At 36.2% G+C, this 12199-nt stretch overlaps 1 protein-coding gene across 4 annotated transcripts in view; it reads left to right on the forward strand.

The window, feature by feature from the left end:
* Positions 1-12199, forward strand: part of DNM3 (dynamin 3) — a 551444-nt gene that overhangs the window by 394731 nt on the left and 144514 nt on the right. For all 4 annotated transcript variants that reach the window (XM_030302287.1, XM_030302289.1, XM_030302290.1 and 1 more), the window contains one exon: positions 5370-5479. In XM_030302287.1, the coding sequence (XP_030158147.1) occupies positions 5370-5479 (110 nt within the window). The remainder of the gene's footprint in view (positions 1-5369; positions 5480-12199) is intronic.

A 12199-nucleotide genomic window follows, 5' to 3' on the forward strand; every position in this document is an offset into this window, starting at 1 on the left:
GTCAGGTAAGCGTCTGACTCAGGTCATGATGTTATGCTTCGTGAGTTCAAGCTCCATGTTGGGCTCTGCACTGAGAGCACGGAGCCTGCTTAGGATTCTCTCTCTCCCTCTCTCTCTGCCCCTCCCCTGCTTGCACCCATGCATGTTCTCTCTCTCAAAATAAATAAACATTAAAAAAAGGAAAGAAAAGCAGTGCCAATCAGTCAAGCATCTTGTACAGGTTTTTTTCTTTCCCACGGAATTTTTATTTGATTCTCAAATATATGTGACTATCACATATTTTACTCAACATTTGGCTTTGGTTATCAGACATTTTCGAGTTAATTCAACAAGTATTTATAATATGTGTATAAATTTCAATGGCCAACACTCTACTAGGCACTGTAATGCATACAAATGAAGAAGTCATTGTCTTATCCTTGAATATTTTGTTGCCTTGCTAGTGAGAAAATGTATGTACAAATAAGATTCAAGGTAGTTCGTCAACCCAAGGCCACACAAAGATTCCCCAAGTTATGAAACTCCCTACGTATAAACCACCAGTGTATAAAGACTTTGCAATGCTGTGCATCCTCAGGAGATATTCCTCCCCATGCCCAACCTTCTCCTCATACCCACTGTAGCTCCTTCTAGCAACCGAGTTATATTGGCAGTGCTCTGCCAGCTAGAACCCCATCATTGGCCCCATCTGTCCCTCATCGATCCTTTCATTTCCTTTCAAGGCCAGTGAACATATCATGTAGCCATCATATAATTACCACCTCCTTCTACCTTAATTCATCTGCCTTTTACCACTCACAGCTCACAGTTCAGTTATTTCCACCTCATACAACACTTTTTCACATATTTAATGCATCCTTTTGGGGGTCTGTCTTATTTCTCCTTCTAATACTTGTCAAGTTACTGCAAGGAAAAAACACATTGTCTCTCATGTCCCCTCTTTGAACAAAGAATTCCTGGATGCCTCCCATACGAGTAGTGCTGGTAACCATTTTGTATGGAGGAGAGCAAAGTTACCATGTTTAAAAAGGAAAAAATATATGTTGAATTAGTGACATCAGCTTCTAAAGCTTTTTTTGCAGAAGTTTCTTTCTGACTCTCCATGGGAAAAACCTTTCTCTAAAATTTTACAAGTGCTTCCTCCAAAAATGTCTATTAAGATAAAATGTTTAAAGTATCAAATTACATCTTATTTACAAATGTTGCAAAACATTTTCTGCTTTTTATTTTTCTTTGCAAACGTAACCTACTTGAACAATAGAATTGATTGAACATTCCGAATTCCAAATGAATAACCTTCACACAGATTTGTTATGTAATATGCATTTATAAGATGAGCATACCTTATATAACATAGAACTCAAAATGAGTAGAGGGCACCTGGGTGGCTCAGTCAGTTGAGTGTCCAACTTTGACTCAGTTCATGATCTCATGGTTCATGAGTTCAAGCCCCACAGCGCACTCACTGCTGTCAGTTCAGAGCCTGCTTTAGATCCTCTGTCCCTCTCTCGTTGCCGCTCCTCTGTTCATGCTCTCTTTGAAAAATGAGTACACATTTAAAAAAAGAAACAAAAAACCCAAGATGAATAGAATAAACAATACCTATTATATGAATTGAAAGGAGAGAGGTTGGGGAGTGAGAAAGAGAGAGTCATAAACTTTGGAAAACTTTTTGCACAGAACGTTGAACTTGAACTTGACTCTAAATAATAAACTGATGTGTTAGGGAGAAGTTGAAAGGGTATCTCAAGTTGGGAAAAGACTGTTGACAAAGGTGTGTTTGATTGAAATGGAGACTTTTATGGAAGCGTAAAAGAAATATTCACAAATCAGGATTGGACCAATTTGTATGTGTTTCATGTGACAAAAATGACCAATGTCACGTTAAGGAGTTTCATGGATTTTCTTCCATAAATGATAGAGAGATGTGAGCATTTGGAAGGACTGTAATGAATTAGACAGAGTAGTTTTAGAAAATTGGTGATATTTGAGGAATTAGAAAGCAAGGGGACTGGATAGCAGACCATGTAAAACCACATGCTTGTGAGATGTTGGAGACCTGGACTAATGTGGTGGGAATGTCATATAAGTGGAGCTCTGACAAATGCTTCAAACAGAATGCAACATAGTCTTGATGTAATAAAGGGGGTGAAGGAAAACTATATGTCAGAAATGATAGTGAGGTTTCAGATTGGGTGATGGGGAGAATGAAAAATATACCTAATGGCAGAACCAGGGAGGTTAGAGGAGAAAAATTGGGTGGATGAGAGGAAGGAAAGTGATGATAAGTATATGGGTCTCAATGCCATCAATAGTTAATATTAGCCACATATATCATTTTAAATAGTCTAGCAGCCATATGCAAAACACTAAAAATAAACAGATAAAATTGCATTTAATAATATTTTATTTGCCCTAATATATTCAAAATATTATCATTTCAACATATAATCAATATATTTTTAAGCAGTCTCTACACCCCAAGTGGAGCTTAAACTTACAGCCCTGAGACCAAGATTTGTATGCTCTATCGACTGAGCCAGCCATGTTCTATCAACTAAGCCAGCCGCCCCAACATATACTAGTATGAACATTGCTGAGGGGGCATCTGGGGTGGCTTAGTCAGCTGAACATCTGACTCTTGATTTTGGCTCAGATCATGATCTCATGGTTCATGGGATCGAATGCTTGGGATTCTCTCTCTCTGCCCCTCCTCTGGATGCATGTGCGCGCTCTCTCTCTCTCTTTCAAAATAAGTAAATAAACATTAAGAAAATATTGATGAGATCATTTACATTCTTTTTCTCACACTAAGTCTTTGAAATCTGGCATGTGTTTAATGCTTAGAGCATATCCCAATTTAACCAGCTACATTTAAAGTGTTCGACAGCGACCTGTAACTGGTGGCTACCATATTGCACAGTGTATTATTAGACAGTTTAATAGAACTAACAAAGATTATGTAGCAAATGTCTCAATTAAGCTAAGTGCTAAGACTCACTGTATTTTGGCACTCACAGTGCTAAGACTCACTGTATTTTGGAAATTATAATTCTGTTTATTCTTTCTCCCCCTCAATTCCTTTTGTTTGTTTTAGCTGCTTCGTATTAAAGATGTTCCTTTAACAGAACATCATTCTTTCCCCAGAGCACCAAGAATTTTAGAAATATCCATGATAGAGAGTTTTTCATGGCTGTAGTTCTTCACTTGACTTACAACTTTAATTGAACAAATCAGTCTGAATCTTCTTTTTCATCTCCCTTTGTCAGTCTTAAAACTCTTGATTATGAAATAATTTAGCAATATGTCCTCAAAAACCATGGATAAATGACACTTAGTATTTTGGAAATGAAGCTACATTTTTCATGTTCCCCTGTCTGCATATGTGTGTATTTCTCCAGCATTTAATGTCTGACGTAAACTTGCTGGATTTTTGGTCTTCACTATAGGCTAAAGAACGCAATATGAAAGGGAGCCTACTTCTATAGAAAACACGCCAAGGACATTGTGTTCCTTCTTTACAATGAAATGCAGATTTCCCATTAAAAGGCGAATCCATCATTTCAAAAGGTTGAATAGGATGGTGCGTTAAAAAAGTCCAGCTGCTTAAATTTAGGGCATTGAAAAACATCCAATAAAAAAATGTTCCCTGGGTTTCAAGCATTTTCATTTGATTATGTATTGGATAGCTTTTCATTCAATCTGTGATCTTTCCTGTTAGAATTCTATCCTAAAATAGTCTGACAAGTGTTTCAAAGAAGTTAGACTCAACTATGATACTTCAGTAACTTAAATTATGTATTTTGCTATTTAGAATATACTTGTGTTTGCTGAAATATTATTAATTTTTGTACAAGAAATGTTGGAATTTTCTTTCAGCGCTTTGCTTTTTCATGTTTATTCTTAGGCTTCTCTCACTTCCATTTAGTTTCTTTTATGTTTTTTTGATCTTCTTTGAAGACATGACATTGTCTGCCAGGACAGCCATTTTGTTCTCCAACGAGCTTCCTTCAACTGATTTAGTCATCTATTTCTCTCTGCCTCACTAATCTGATGTGTTCTGCCCAGATTTTCTCTAATTAATTTGAGAGTAATGAGTGGCAAAGCTGATTCTCCTGGCAATAACTCTCTGTGGGGTCTGCAGACAACATGGCTACCACAAGCTGGCTAGAGAGCACGTGCACGCACACACACACACACACACACACACACCCACACAGACATACACACACACACACACACAGACACACACACACACACACACAGAGTTCTGCTCCACACTACAGAGCCTAGTGCTGTAGGAACCAAAAGACTTATGTCAAACATGTTTGTACAGCACATGTACTTTTCGACAGGAAATACAGTTAACAGTTGTTTATTAAAAGTTGTGAGTAAGTCTCTATACTTCCCTCCTCTGGAGTCTAGTCCTGCTTTTTCTTAGGACCAGCACAAGAGATATAGGCTGGGGCCATACACAGGGCTACTGTTGAACAAGGACTGTGCTAGAATACCCCTGGTAATAGATATTGACTAGGTTTCTTCAGCTGAGTGTTTGGCTCTCTCCTCCTAGACTGATCGTTAGGCATTTATACATATGATAATATTGCCCCTGGGCCAATCCCTAAATGTGAATGTTTCTCATAATTCTTTAGCATCCAGTATGTTTCACTAAGACCAGTTTGGCCCCATTTGCAGACCTCCCTCCCCACCCAATGTCCATTTTCTTCCTAAAGAATTGTTAATTTTAAAAGAGAATTTATTCTAGTTAATATCAGTCTACTTCTAATGGGTTCTTTTGTTTCTCAAAGAGGTCAACAATTTAATGGAATCACTTTTTTCTGGACCCACATTTTATTCCAGACCCAAATGAAGGAAATATTTTGCTCTGCTTTATCTAGTTTATAGGGGGTATTTCATACTGGGGTCCTGTGCTTCCCGTCCCTGCCAGCACTGGCTATCAAAACTGCTTAGGCTGCAAATAAAATATGAAATGAAATCCATCTGGCATTTCTCATTGAATTAGGACCAGAACATTTTTGCTAAATATTAACAGATGGCTAAATTCTTAATATCAAACTAACATTTTAAAACATCTAAGGGGACCCACATGAGGAAGAAAGGGTGGAGGACCATGTGTTCTCTCTATCACTGAGGCCTTCCTTCCTCCACACTTTTCCTCCCCTCATCCTTGCAACCCGTGTGTTGAGAATCATTGGAGTCTCTTTTCTCAGATAGCTTTTATTCCTTGGTAGCTGGTATCAAAATATTGTAATCAAATGTTGGACAACTCAGGTGATGAGTTGCCCTTGGCAGCCTTCAGGATCTTTTATTAAAGCCAATTCTCTCTCCATCTCTTTCTCTCTCAATAGGAAAAAGAAAAGAAGTATATGCTTCCCTTGGACAACCTGAAAGTTCGGGATGTGGAAAAAAGCTTTATGTCTAGCAAGCACATCTTTGCACTTTTTAATACAGAACAAAGGTAAGAAAATGAAGCAGCTTCTGTCTTCAGATTTTTTTTTACTTGAATTTCTGTGTCACCTAGAGACCATGTTTACAAGAGTTCCTTTGGTCCCACCTGGGAACTTGTTAACTCTTTGGTTTTCCTTTTATTTTGTATGTTTAGCTTTCACCATAGGTTATGGGTTCACAGGATTAAAACTTAGAATAAGAAGGATCTTCAAGTATTCCCTGTTCTTCCAGCAGGCACCCAAATCATGCTGCTTTCATTCTTAAAGTAGATTTTATTATTTTAAAGTCTTTCTTGTCCTCAATTTATTGCATACATACTTGCAAATTACTCAGTTACAACTTTTGATAGTGTCTGTCCGGCATGGATGGATATTACTCAAGACCTTATATATTTTGGGAGGGCATTTTTGCATTGGTGAATAGAATGATTCACTTAATATAAATACAGATATGTAGTACTTCCCAGTTTTTCAAAGCACTGTGCATGTTCATTGTTTGATTTTTTTTAAAAACAGTTTCTCATAAGGTAGAAAGATAGAGTAGTGTGGTTACCATTTCATAAAGTAGAACTGTAGTTCAGAGAGGTTAACTGACTTTCTTAAGATCATAAAATTAGTATATGAGAAAGCTTAAAACTGAAGTAGGACTACTGTGTCTAAATCCACTTTTCCTTCCACTTGTGTCTTATTATTGTTGTTTGTTTTTTACTGCCACTCACCTACAACATCGAAACTTAATTTGGGGCTGATTATCATGGAGTGCCACGGTTACTCACTGAAGTTAAGCGGTAAAATTAAATATAAACAAATGGAGAGGTAACAGAGGATGGAATAGAGAGATGTAAAAGGGCTACAATGAGACAAGGATAACAAGGAGATCTTTTCCAAATGGCAATGTTATAGGAAAAAGCTAATTAATTTCTATGAGTCAGTTATTAAGAGACTGAGTCATTAGGTGACAGGGTCTAATTTTAACCTATCTCTTCAGGCCTTTTATCTTTATTTAGCAATGAATGAAGTTCCTTGATTGGGTTCAATGACTGTCCCAGGGTCAATCACACAGTACATTAAAATAGCAAAAGAAGTCTTCTTCCTACATTCCCAGTCAGTTGCTCAGAGTGACTCATTATACAAAAATACCTAGAAAAACCACAAGAGCTAGTCATTTAAAGGATCAAGGGGAGAGAAAATTAAATATAACTCCCCTACCAAATACTGAGATGGGAGTTTTTAAAGACCTAGTATTATTTGAGAGTAGCTTATGAAAAAAAACACTGTGATGGTAAAGAATAAAAAGATTTCCTGGAGAGAGCAGTAGGGTGTCCTCATACTAGGGCCAAACAGTACTGTTTACATACTTTGCTCAAAGCAGAGGGTAGCTGGGAGGTCCTGAAGGAATCTTTACAGAAGTGCTCGGCCTTCCTGCCTGGATGCAGGGTCGAAGTGTGACTACAACATAGGAGGTCAATTTGAGTTCTTCATCAACCCGGAAAGTTCAGGTTATAAAAGGGCTTGGTACAAAATTTAAAAAAAAATTCAGACAATGGTAGAGTAGCTTTTTTAGATGAACTGCAACTTATATTTTAAAAGGAGCAAAAGACACCAAAATAAGATAACTCTGGACCTCTAAAATTCTGGGTATTCTGGAATCCTAGGGTTCTTGGAAGGTATTGAATTCTTCAGCCACTTCTCAGAGACCTCTGTGAGTACGAGGATGTCCCATCTCCAGGCATATTTGCTGTTGTCTTATGGCCTGAAATCTTGATTATTTTCAATTAGTTTTGTACTGGCCAGGACCTCCAGTACAATGTTGAATACAATTGGGCATCCTTGGTTTGTTTCGTATTTTAGGGAAAGTTATTTCATAATTTTATAATTAAGTACTTTCTGATAGGTAACTGATATCAGGTAAAGAAGACCCCTTGGGTTCCTAGTCGCTAAGGTTTCTTTCTGTTTTTATCATGAATGGATGTCGAATTTTATCAAGCGCTTTTTCTGTGTCTACAGAGATTGTATGATTTTCTTCTTTATCTGTTCATGTAATGAAATATACTAATAGGCCTTATAATATACTTAAACCATCCTAATCTCCTGAGATTAAACTAGCTAAATCACGAAGTAGTGTTCTTTATGATATGTTCCTGGCTTGTTTGCTAGCATTTGCAACTATGGTTATAAGTGATATTGGCCTGTAAATGTCCTTTTTTGTGCTGTCCCTGCCTGGTTTCATATCAAGTTTGTGTTAGCTTTAAAACTGAAGTGGGATGAAGTTCTCATTGTTTTTAGGAACATTCTGTATAAGATAGGGATTAACTGTTAACGGATTATGTGGTAGAACTCACCCATAAAATCATCAAGGCCTAGTGGACAGTTTTGGTAACTAAGCTTTAAACTAGTGATTTAACGTATTTAATAATTATGGGTTTGTTAGGTTTTCTATTTTTATCATGGGTCAGTTTGGACAAACTGTATTTTTCCTAGGAAATCATCCATTCTGTTCATTTTTCAGTCCATTAGCCTCAAGTATTTCTTAAGGTTCTATTTTTTCAAATTTCTGCTGTATCTGAAATTTGACCCCTTTTTATTTTTAATATTAAGTCTTTTTTAACATGATCATTCTCGCCAGACTTTTACTTTTTCAAAGAAGCAGCTTTTGACTCTTTTGATCCTTTATTGTGTATATTTTTTCTATACACATAGATTTTTTTCTATACACAGAGATTTCTATAATCTCTGCTCCTTTCTTCAATATTTTCTTCCTTGTATTTATGTTTATTTTGTAGTATTTTTTCCTAACTTCTTAATTTAGATGTGTAGCTCATCAATTTTTGTCCTTTCTTTTTCTTATATATGTATGTAAATCTATAGATCTTCCTCTAGGTAGTCTTTAGCTGCTTACCACAGATTTTGAGGTATAATATTTTTTATTATCATTAAGTTCTGTTTTCTTCAATCTTCTGTTTCTTCTTTATGATTTCTTCTCTGAATCATTTAGAAGTATGTTTACAGTTTATAGTGCATGGACTTTTATTGGTTTGCTGTTGTTGATTTCTAACTTAATTGTATTGTGGTCAGAGAATACAGTTAGCACATGGTGAATTTTCATAAATATTCCATGTGTACTTGAGAAGAATGTATTGATTTGGGAGTGTGGGGTTCCATGAGAGTCTACTGGATTATGCTTGTTAATTACATTATTCAATCTCTATAGTTACTGTCTTTTTTTCATATTAATTAAAACACTCAGCAGGGGCGCCTGGGTGGCGCAGTCGGTTAAGCGTCCGACTTCAGCCAGGTCACGATCTCGCGGTCCGTGAGTTCGAGCCCCGCGTCAGGCTCTGGGCTGATGGCTCGGAGCCTGGAGCCTGTTTCCCATTCTGTGTCTCCCTCTCTCTCTGCCCCTCGCCCGTTCATGCTCTGTCTCTCTCTGTCCCAAAAATAAATAAACGTTGAAAAAAGAAAAATTAAAAAAAAAAAAAAAAAAAAAAAAAAAAAAAAACCACTCAGCAAGTTTATATTAGGCAGCCATTATGTGCTAGGTACTTTTCTATGTACTTAAAATACATTGCAAATAAAATAGACAAAAAAGATGGTACACTGTAGATTATGTTCCAGAGAAGGGTGTTGGCAGGGAGACAGATAAAAGAAAGCCATAAAGAATCTCACTTTATCAGAGGGGTATTAAAAATCTCACTTTGTGATTATGAGCTTGATTATTTTATTAGTCTGTCAATTTTTGTTTTATGTATTTTGAGGCCAATCTATGTTATTGGTTCTTGCAAGTTTAGAATTGTGTTATCTTCCTGATGTCTCTCTCTCTCTCTTTATATATACTTATATATGTATATATGTGTATATAATATGTATATATTGGTATATGTACTGTATATATATACTATGTATATAATTTTGTGACAACCCTCTTTATTCCTAACAGTGCTATTTGCCTTAACATTTATTTTGTCTACTCTTAATATAACTATACTACCTTTATTTTAGTTAATATTTTCTTGGTTTATCATTTTTTTGAAAAAAATGTTTATCCATTTTTGAGAGAGAGGGAGAGCATGTGAGAGAGCATGTGGGGACAGAGGATTCCAGGCGGGCTCTGCATTGCATGTCTTGAACTTACGAACCATGGGATCATGACATGAGACAAAGTCAGATGTTTAACTGACTGAGCCACCCAAGCACCCCAGCTTGGTTTATCTTTTTTACCTTTTTGCCATCAACCATTTTGTATTTTTATTAAGTCTTCTCTTATACTAGCATGTATCTGTATTTGTTTGTTTTTAATCTCATGTAAGATCTTTTTCTTTTAACTAGTGAATTTAGTCCATTTATATCTTTATAACTGACTCATTGAATTTATTTGAACATCTTATTTTAGTCTTTCTCTTATCCTGCCTTTTCTATACTTGTTTTCCACCCTCCCCACTTTTTTTCCTGAGTTCTTCTTTTTTTTTTTTTAAGTTTATTTGTTTTGAGAGAGAGAGAGAGAGAGAGAGAGAACACATGTATGTGTGGGTGAGCAGCGGAGGAGCAGAGAGAGAGGGAGAGAGAGAGAATCCCAAGCAGGCTCCAGTGCTGTCAGTGCAGAGCATGACTCAGGGCTTGAACTCACAAATCATGAGATCATGACCTGAGCCAAAATCAAGAGTGGGACACTTAACTGACTGAGCCACCCAAGTGCGCCCTGACTTCTTTTTCTTTAAATTCAGGTTAATTATTTTTCTCCTTGCCTACCTTAGTAGTTATATTCTTTATTTTAATTCTTTGTTTATACCTCATTTTTATTTGAGTTTGAAGTTAGTCTTTTCTACTCTTTTTCCAAAATGACCTTGAAACTCTTTAAGTTCACTAACTCTCCTGATTTCCACATTATTGTTACCCAGTATTTGAGTTCCATCTTACTTTCTTACTACCTTTTTAAAATTGGTTCATATAGGAAATGTTTGTTTAGATATATTAACACAATTGTCAATTCCTTTGTTCACTTTTCTTCTTGCATCCTAGTGTTTGATTTTGGTTCATTCTCCATGCCAAAGTGCATCCTTTAGAAATCCCTTCAGTGTGTGCCACTTGCTTGTAACTCTCAGGTGTTTATTTTCCTGAAAATGTTTTTATTTTACTCTCATTTTTGAATAATACTTCTGTTGGATATTAAATTGTATATTCATGGTTCTTATCTCATAACTTTGAAGTCATTTTCCCCCTGTAGTCTGGCTTCAGCTTTTAAGAAATAATCTGTTGCTCCTTTTTATAGTTAATCTGTATTTTCTCACTGAATGATTTCAATATCCCTTTTGCCTTTGGTATACTGAAGTTTCAGTATGATGTGTTTATATGTGTTTTGCTTTATATCTTCTGCTTGGGATTTGTTGTGTTTCCCAGTGAGGATTCATAATTTTCATAAAGTTTGAAAAACTGTATATCATTCTCTTTTGTCTCTTCTCTGCTCCTTTTTGTTATTCCAAAAATACCTATTAGACATATACTAAGCCACTTTATCCTATTCTTTCTTATACATATATGTCTCTTTGTACCTCATTTTGGGTCATTTCTTTAGTGCCATCTTCCAGTTCACTGATACTCTCTTCATCTGTGACCAGGCCAAAACAACTTGTCTGTCATCTTTGCTAATGGACAGATTTTTTTTTCTCAGTCCATTCTTTTTCTGAGAATGTGGCCTTTGGAGAGTGCTGGCTGTCACATAAATCCCAAGATCTTGTTTCCCATTCTTTTGGGCTACCATAGTCCAAGCCTTTTGGTTACTGAAAATGAGACCACCTAGCGTCAAAAGTGACAGTCTTTGTTTCCTCTTAAAGACTTCTTTCATTTCAGAAATAGGTTAGGCACTTAAAATAATGTTTTTCAGCAATATTTGATTTCTTGTAGGAAAGAGTTTTAAAATTTTGTAATCTGCCATTTTGGTTAAAATGGCATGGCCTTTCATTACCATTACATTGTTGAAACACAAAACTATGTTTCTGAATCCCCCAAGAAGTAAAGATTATGATGAAAGTGAACCTGGAAGGACAGTCTGGGAGTTCCCTGTGTTTACAAACATGAATGTTTTTACAAACCAATTAGAGAAAAGCAGCTGTTATTCTCCTGTTCTCCTGTTTATCTCTCAATAAAAAAATATCTATTCTTTTATTCACTCCAGAGTGTTTATTAGGCATTTCCACATTATCAGCTATACATGTCAGTATTGGTATTTTAAATGAAATACAAGATGGATCTTGTTTTGCATGACATTTGTAATCACCAATGAGTGTCATACAACATTCATTTTTTACTAATCTTTTTTAAATTTTTTTAATTTTTATTTATTTTTGAGAAACAGAAACAGAGCATGAGTGGGGGAAGGGCAGAAAAAGAGGGAGACACAGAATCCGAAGCAGGTTTCAGGCTCTGAGCTGTCAGCACAAAGCCTGACAGAGGGCTCAGACCCACGAACCATAAGATCATGACCTGAGCCAAGGTTGGACACTTAACCAACTGAGCCACCCAGACACCCCTCACTTTTCACTAATCTTAAGACAGAAAATGTAAGAATCAATGAAGAGGTAAAAAAAAGGGGGGGGGGAAGAAAAGGTAGTCTAGTTGAAAGAATATTATACATGAAACAAATGGGTTATAGTGTGTAAGGAAACATTTAACCAGATCTATGAAAACATATTTCATTCTAGTACTGAAGTCCCACAAGCAGTAGTTAGCAGCATGGC

This window comes from Lynx canadensis, chromosome F1 (assembly GCF_007474595.2).
Source record: "Lynx canadensis isolate LIC74 chromosome F1, mLynCan4.pri.v2, whole genome shotgun sequence".
Taxonomy (NCBI): Eukaryota; Metazoa; Chordata; class Mammalia; order Carnivora; family Felidae; genus Lynx; species Lynx canadensis.